This window comes from Syzygium oleosum, unplaced genomic scaffold (assembly GCF_021117445.2).
Source record: "Syzygium oleosum isolate NSW1041296 unplaced genomic scaffold, Sole_v2.1 Sole_v2.16, whole genome shotgun sequence".
NCBI classification, from domain to species: Eukaryota; Viridiplantae; Streptophyta; class Magnoliopsida; order Myrtales; family Myrtaceae; genus Syzygium; species Syzygium oleosum.
Window position 1 is genome coordinate 1,096,685 of NW_026607500.1, and position 8,349 is coordinate 1,105,033.

An 8,349-nucleotide genomic window follows, 5' to 3' on the forward strand; every position below is an offset into this window, starting at 1 on the left:
AGAGAAGAAGACAGTTCGACTCTCCCTGCTTTCGTGAAGCCTGGACATGAGAGGAGTTGCGCATACCCTAGGGTTTTGTGAAAAATAGCTCAACAAAATAAATTCTATTAGGATCTATCCCACCTCCCCTTAGGAATTTTTTATTTGGGTTATATTCCATCTATATTCTATTTTATTCTATCCTGAAAACCTACTAAACACAAGATAGGATAAAACATACCCTAAACCCTAAAACCCAAACCCCGAACCCTAAAACCCTAAACTGTAATTTCCTCGACCACCACTCGATATTTACTTTGTCTATAAGGAGTAATTTTCTTTATGATTGTATTAATTTCATCCAATTCTATATCATAATATATTTTGATTCTATATCTAGTTCAGTCCAAACATGAATTATTAAATCTCCACTGATATTTTTATAATTAAATGAAAAACTGGGAGTAGAAGTTTTTAAGGTCGTACCAAATGCATTTATGTTCTTTTTCTATTTCGGGAATAAAAATTTTGTGCAGTTACCAAACGTGTTCTTCTGCTCAGAAACTCGTTAATGGAATAAAAATAGAAAAAATTATTTATAAACATAAATTGTTCTCGGGAATATAAACGTTACCAAACAGACCGTTCAAGTCAAAATGTATGCACATCCCTTTAAGACTTACGTTTGTCTTTCAATATTTATAGTTTTCTTAGAATTAATTCATAATAGTGGAATAGTTTCATATTTTGCAGAGTAAAAATAATTTTTTTTCTTAAATTGTTACCAAGAAATAAATGTGTTATTTTTTTTAAGAAGATACATTATTTTCTTGCCAAAAGAAGCACGTGTTGCTTTTGTTGATTTTAATTAATTGATATCTCTGTCATTTAGATAATTTACTTAATACCTTTGCATAGTAGAAATATATATACTTAAACGCTCAAACTAACTAATATTATTTGGCATAACTAAACATTATTTTTGCTTAAGAAACATTTGAATAAATCAAAATCGGGTTAATCGATTTTGTTGATTATGAAATAAAACAAAAATAAATGAATCCAAAAACATCTCAAATTTATAGGATTTTTCGTAATTGATCCCTAATTCAACCTTTTACCTATAAAAAATACTAAAGTGTGATATATTTCCAAAAGGTATAGTAATAACCAAATAATAACCAAAATATTCTTTATATATATATATGGACTTAAACCCTAGAACCCTCGACCCTGTGCCGGTGCACGTCCGAGCTTTTCTAGCTTGTACATCAACGTGCGTCTAACCTGGTTGTCCGAACTCGAAAGCCCCATAAGACGTTCTGAAAGCTCGCTCTGAACTCTCTGCCACCGTCATCTTGCAAGGTAGATGCCATTCTAAGCCCATGTTCTTGTCTTCAGCATCGCGTTTCATGCTCTGTCTGTGTTGTTTGGTCTCATGTCCTTGGTGGGTATCGCTTGAACGAAGACGTCGGGCAATTTATGGGCAATCTTTTGGGGCTGCAAGAACGTGTTTAACATGTACAGGGCAACTGTTTTTGCGTTTATCTCGAGTTATCCATGGGCGTTGTTTTACATCCTTGTGCCTGAAATTTTGTCCAATCAACTGGGTGTGTACTTGGTGGGGTTAAACTTAATTTTGATGCATCTGAAGTTATGTACTTGAGGAATTTGTAGGCTTTGCGCCTCTTATGGTGGGTAATTTTACTGTGAAGTAAGTCCCCGTCTTCGTTCTCGTTGTTTTATGTGATCTTCAGCACCGAGGTAGTTTTTCTAATGAAGTTGTGGATTTTCTCCTAATAGGCAAGTAAATTTTGGCAATTATTCAAGACGAAGCATGTTGCTGCCCGATGAAGAGATTACCAGATTGTTTAGAGTCCGGATAACAGTTTTACAAATGCTTAAGGATAGAGGCTACGCCATTGAGAAATCTGAGCTGGAAATGACAAGAAAAGATTTTGTCCAGAAGTTTGGAGAGAACTTGAAGAGGGAGGATCTTCTCATCTTGAAAAACAAAGAGAAGGATTCTTCAGATCAGGTATATGAGTTATTCTCTTCCTGATTCAAAATTTCGGGTATTATTTTCAGTTATCTCTTCTCGTGACATAGTTCTGTACATGTTTTAGAAAAAGCAAGATATTTAGTTCAGTAGGTGGATCTTGGTTCTGCATGGTGTTAAGTCAGGTTATGAGATTTTAGAAAGCACCCTTTTAGCTGTTGACTTTTGATGGCGGGCTTCTAAAATTTGTTGGAACTGTTGAATCAGTGTAGAGTGGGTATTGCTATATGCTTTTCTGTGTATGTATCCTGTAAAGCATACTTGATCTCTAAATAATTTCATTAGCAAAAGTGCATAGGGTTTCCCTTCTACTGATTGACTTAGGCAATTGGATATCTCTAGTGAAATTTCCTTCAGTGCTCTGTTATATGCCAGGATTCTTTGTCAGCACTTTTCTTGTGGTCAGAAGGCAAGTGGCGGGCTGTTGTTTTTTTTTTTTTGGTCGATTCAGGCTGTTGTTGAGATGGTTGTTTTCTAGAGTCTCTCTTTATTCCAAGATTGACTTATACTTTACGATACTTGCCCACTATTATATTGTCTTTTACAGAATAAAATGATTCAGTCTCATCAATTCTTTTAAGTAGTAAACTAGTAGGAAGAGAAAAGACAATCGTGTTTTGTTATTTGACATTGAAGATAGTGTACGCAATCCCCTTATAAGGCTTCTTCATTACTACATTCATGTGTTCTTAACATAAGAATCTTGCCTCTGCATCTCTAGGGATGTCAAATTCATATTCTGGAGTTGTTACCTGAATGTGTTTAAGATGCTCATTCTTTTGCAAAAACTGCCCTCTATCATTGACATCGCAGCAATATTGAGATACTTTTGAATGCTCTCTTATTGCTGGTTATTACTGGAATAGATTTACGTCTTTTTTCCTGAGGGAACAAAGGCGGGCGTGCCTGTGGTAAAGGCTTTTCTCAATCGCATGAAAACAGATAACGTCCCCAGTGCAATCTTGGTTGTTCAGAAGGGTCTGACTCCCCCTGCCAAAGCGGCTGTAACCGAAATTAATGCATGCTTCCGGATGGAGGTTTTTGAGGTAAATGAATAAATTGCATTAGGAAGTCATTTAAAGGAAACTATTGTTGCATTGATTGTCAGTTTCTAGTTCATATAATTGTGAGCCTCTGCTGCTTTGAATTTGCTTCTTGTAATAAGGTCAGACTTTGATCTTATAGGCAGCTTCTGATTGATACATAGAATATAAATATAAGTGGGTCACCTAGAACGACATTTTTGGCTGTGTCTGCACCTTTCGATATAACTTTTTGAACTTTGACTTGGACATATTATACCCACGTGGAAATGCATAAAAATTATGATCAATGCATCAATATGTTGGACTGAGTTGAATAGAAAATGCGTGACAATTTGTTCTTGACTTGTTTAATAATGCTCTTAAATCATGCCTGAGTGGTTTTATTATTGAGTGCTAGTTTCTTAGGTAAAACTAATATTTTGTGATGTTGTCACTTGTGAATTGGCATTGAGTTTGGTAACTGGTATTGCAGCGCTGATTATGTATATGTGTGTGTGTGTGTGTTTTTTTTTTTTTTGTGGGGGCGTGTGTAAACTCATACACAAGAGTGCAAGATGGAACAAAAATAAATGAGCACAAGACACCAAAAAAGGGCTGCATTACAAGACAAATAAGAATGTCAATCGATGCATTCACATCCACGTGCATGATTCCGCTGTACCAAACATGTAAAATTTTTAGCCAATTTTTTATTAAAACAAAAAAGGAAGATGCCTAAGTAATAGTGTGGACATATTTTTCAAAGGCTCTCCAGTGTACATACTTATGAATGAGTTATTACATCATTCAATCTTTCTCCTTATACTTTGCATTTGTCTTGTTTCCATTGTTCATCCCAGTGCAGTGATTTTTTCAAGAGTTATGGAAATCTGCAAAATGCTGTAGCTTCTGAAATACCAGATGTGCTATGGTTTGTTGGAGTTCTTGCGAGATATAATTATAATGTTTTTGTGCCAGAACAGTTTCCTATTTCTTTTTTATTAAATTTATTCTTGAGAAAAAAACATACCGTTTCTTTTTGACCTTCTATTCCCTACCATGCTGATGAATCTTTTGACACATTAAAACATTCTATCAAAGTAATTACCAACATTGTGTTAAAAGCAAGTTTAAATGTTTGTAGTGATTCTCTTTCCTTTCTGAATGCTGGAATGGTTCAGGAAGCAGAGTTGCTGGTTAATATCACAGAGCACGCCTTTGTTCCTCAGCACAAGGTGCTTAGCAGTGAGGAAAAGAAGGAAATACTGGCAAAGTATGGGGTAAAGGAAACACAGGTTAGTTAATTAGATCTTTCAGATAACAGAAATAAGCTTAGAATTCCGTTCTTATAGCCCTAATGAGAATACAAATTGTACTAGGGTGTTTCCCCCAGTGGCATGATAGTATTGTTATCTTTTACATTATTATTTTTCACTCTAGGAACTGACTTTATTGTATTACCTCAACAAAAGTCACAGCTGTTAACTGAAGAAGTTTTTTTCCTTTTTCTTCTCCTTTCCCTCGTGTTCTCTTATAATGCTTGCAGAGCAAGCGTTGGTTTCTGTGGGAGAGTGGGATATACTTAGTCTAACATGTGGTGTGATGTGATTTTCCACTTGCTGAAATCTAGCATTTGCATGCTACTGATTGTCTAACTGGAACCAATGGAGCTTATTTCTATTGAACATATAACGTGCAATTTTTCTCACTTCTACTCGAACTAGAAAGCTGATATCTCCAACTGTAATTCTTTTCTCTAATACATTAAAGGCAGTAACATCTTACTGACTGTAATGCCTTGTCCACCTTTATTTTCAGTGGACATACAGTTAGGAACCTGGTCGCTTGTTTTTTTTTTTTTTTTTTTTTTTCTGTTCTTTGTATATTACCTTTGTGAATTACTCTTATCGTTGGGAAGGGGATACAGCATTGGGCTTCTTATCATCAGTCACAGATTTTTACTTGAAATAAATCACAACAGTTGATTCTCAGTCTATATAGTCCTGCCACCTGCATCTTGTTCAAAGAAATCAATAGCTCCAATCTCGATTTCTCCACCTCCTCTTTCTATGTCAGGAGAGAATACTGTGTCATGGAAGGAATTCCTCAGAATTTTCTTCCTCATAAATATCTTTCAGTAAGTCCAAGGTCCTGTTGTTGCCTTCCAAACCCTCCAGCTTCTGCACATTCTTGTCATCATGATATTTGATAGATCGCAACAATATGTTAATTGTCTGCCACATTTAGCTATCTGTTTTCCTCAGCTGTCATTTTCTTCGGTGATGACATCTATCACGATGAACCATCTTTTTCTAAGCTCTTGAGCTCTGGTACCCTTTGAGATAGTGGAATTGCCGTTCTCACAGAATTAAAGATAGGAGAGAAAAGAATAGTTGTTAAGAAAGCCAAAATAGCTGAATGTATAATTGCAAATACTTAATGAGAGAAAAGACAACTTGCAATAGGGTTTAAACTATTTATTTTTACTTGGAACAATCTTAGAGTCTCATTCTTAGGTATTTCATATGCTAGAAAATTTTCTGATCTCAGCCCTTAAACCTAAGTAAAAATCACACGACTTTTTGCACTCTAAAAAGACAACTATGTACTGAACAAATAACTACCGCAACTTCAAAACTAATTAGCCTGGTTAATGTTCATTAATAGATTAAGTTTCTCAATGCTCCAGCATGATTCAACCTTTGTTTGGCAGCTAAAAGAATGTAGTCAATTGCATTTAGGAAAATAATCTATCCGAGTTTGGTGATGTCAAATCAGTGTGCCTCTTTTCCTCTTTTTTTGATTCGGGAAGATTGGTGTGCCTTTTACTAGTTGATTCAGTATGTAGCAAAGTTTCCAGACAGTCCTTTACAAAAGTAATCTCAATTCCTGAAATCATGCAACTAAGCTAGCAATGGGAAGCTCTTTCCTTCATAGCAAGGACCTTTCACAGGGTTTTCATGGGACTTTTCAGCTTTTATGCTACTATATATGTTTTGGCCATAAGCTTTTACCCTAATATGGAGTAGCAGACCTGCTGATTATAATAAATAAGAGCATTTTTCAATGTCTATTATAAGTAGAAGCTCTCCAATTGATTTTGCATTTATGTTGTGATTTTGCGCTTATTTGTTATATCTTGTAGCTTTTCAAGATTTTCTTCATGAGTTTATCCTTATAAAATCTGTCTTCCAACATTTGAAGCACCCTGTTTCCAATCGGCAAAGGTACACCAGAAGTGCCACAACTTGTGTACGGCGATCACTTTGGTGTCATAACTTTTTTTCGGATCACTTTGGTGCCAAGTCGGAGGAAAATAGATCACTTTAGTAACTCCGGCTACAATTCCGGCCAAAAAGCTGACCTGGCATTTATATTAAAAAAAATATGGTCTGATTTGTACACGTGGAAATTATGTGGCTTTTTTTCGAATTTTTTAATTTTTAGAAAAATAATAAAAATTAAAATAATTAAAAAAAAAAAAGTTTGCAGTAGCGGCGAGGGAGCCCTCGCCGCTGCTGCCGCTAACCCACCATCGCCGGAAGGGCCGGCGGTGGTGGGCGCAGTGGTCGGCGAGGGTCGCCGGCCCCGGCCGGCCCGGCGACCTTCGCCGAGCCCGAGGGCCGGATCCGGCGAGGCGAGACCTCGCCGTCGCGACCGAGCGACGGCGAGGTCGGTCTCGCCCGGTGAAGGCGAGGCCGCACCTCGCCATGGCGACCCAGCGACGGCGAGGTCTCGCCGCCAGCCGAAGGCGAGGCCGGACCCGCCGTCGCCGAGTCGGGACGGCAAGGTCTCGCCTCGCCGGATCCGGCCTCGCCGGGCTCGGCGAGGGTCGTCGGCCCCGACCGGGGCCGGCGACCCTCGCCGACCACTGCGCCCACCACCGCTGGCCCTTCCCGGCGGTGGTCAGTTGGCGGCAACAGCGGCGAGGGCTCCCTTGCAGCTGCTGCAGGCTTTTATTATTATTATTATTATTTTTATTTAACATTTAATTTTTTTTAAAAAAAGTACACGTCAGCGGGCTAAACGGCGTCGTTTTTGGTTTTTAATGCTGACTGGACCTCTCCGACGAGCCGTGTCAGCACCACATCGGATTTCCGGCGAGCCACGTTAGCATTGACACTAAAATGATCGTTTTTTAAAAAAATTGACATCAAAGTGATCCGAAAAAAAATTATGGCACCAAAGTGATCGCCGTACACAAGTTATGGCACTTCTAGTATACTTTTGCCGTTTCCAATCACTAGCCAATTTTAGTCTGCTGCATTGCTTTCAATCTTTTCTGTTCAAGACATACATTTATTAGTTCAAAACTTTTTTATGGCTGGGTCGACTAACATTGGTAATTTATAGTTTCTAATTGCAATGTAATCTGAATTTCCCTTTTCGTGTGGCAGCTGCCTCGTATCTTAATTAGTGACCCAGTTGCTAGATACTTTGGGCTAAAGCGTGGACAAGTTGTGAAGATCACGAGGGAAAGCGAAACTGCTAAGACATACGACACATATCGTTATTGTGTGTGAGCCTTCCTTCTCCATTGTCATTCTTGAATTGCTTGCTTGATTCACATCCTCAAATTGCTGGCTCGGGAGTGATCAGCGAGGAAAAGTAATTAGCAGCAGTTTGGAACTGACATACTGGTGCATGAACTCCGCCAAGCGATCTTCAACCAACGGATTCACCCTCTTTTTTTCCCTTTTTTTTTTTTTCATCTATGGCTTCTGAGACGATTTAGTACCACATTTCAGACCCTTTAGGCATATTTTTTTTTTTCTGGGAAACTTTTTTTTTGTCATCCTTTATTGCTGTGGAGGGATGCTAGGGCAATGTCTCAACACAAGCTATTCATATGGCTTCTGAAATGCACCATTCGAATGGAGAAGTGAAAGAATGTCTTTTTAGTTCTTTCATCAAAACTTAATGGGTCTGTTTCTAGTGTTCCAACATTTGTTTTAGTCAATACTAAGCATCATTGACTAGAATCTCAGAGCCAGACTCGTTTAATTTTTGTTGATAGGGTAGATTCAGTCATCAAAATTCCAAAGAAGAGAGAGTTGAGTGGTGAGTGAGATTATTAGCCAAGAGGATATCCTGTTCTTAACTAATCAACTTATAAAAAATAACTTACGTTCTTAACATTAAGTCGAATTATGCTCTTCACAGATTCAATTGATTAATTCATCATCGTGTAAATCTGCAAAATCTGTGAAATTTGAAGTTAAGTCTCCCTAGTCCACAATATATAAGTACTCAACATTCTGCTGCAATTTACAATCTATTCTTTTG

The 8,349-nt window shown here is 37.8% G+C and overlaps 1 protein-coding gene across 3 annotated transcripts; it reads left to right on the forward strand.

Annotated features, from left to right (window-relative positions):
* Positions 1-1,189: 1,189 nt before the first annotated feature.
* Positions 1,190-7,979, forward strand: LOC115665040 (DNA-directed RNA polymerases II and IV subunit 5A-like). Of its 3 annotated transcripts, none has more exons than XM_056318920.1 (5): positions 1,190-1,344; positions 1,783-2,017; positions 2,905-3,084; positions 4,245-4,358; positions 7,461-7,979. In XM_056318920.1, exons 2-5 carry the CDS (start codon positions 1,817-1,819, stop codon positions 7,584-7,586), a joined length of 621 nt encoding a protein of 206 aa, XP_056174895.1. In that variant the 5' UTR covers positions 1,190-1,344; positions 1,783-1,816; the 3' UTR covers positions 7,587-7,979. The 3 variants fall into 3 exon arrangements, with proteins under 3 accessions (XP_056174895.1, XP_056174894.1, XP_056174896.1); XM_056318919.1 differs by lacking the exon at positions 1,190-1,344 and adding an exon at positions 1,409-1,693; XM_056318921.1 differs by lacking the exon at positions 1,190-1,344 and adding an exon at positions 1,416-1,673.
* The last annotated feature ends 370 nt before the right edge of the window (positions 7,980-8,349 follow it).

Bases quoted from the DNA above. Each gene is read 5' to 3' on its own strand.
- LOC115665040 (XM_056318919.1), top strand. From the start codon at position 1,671: ATGGTGGGTAATTTTACTGTGAA. The intron at 2,018-2,904 runs GTATATGAGTTA...TTACTGGAATAG, and splicing joins AGAAGGATTCTTCAGATCAG to ATTTACGTCTTTTTTCCTGA. The intron at 4,359-7,460 runs GTTAGTTAATTA...TTCGTGTGGCAG, and splicing joins ATGGGGTAAAGGAAACACAG to CTGCCTCGTATCTTAATTAG.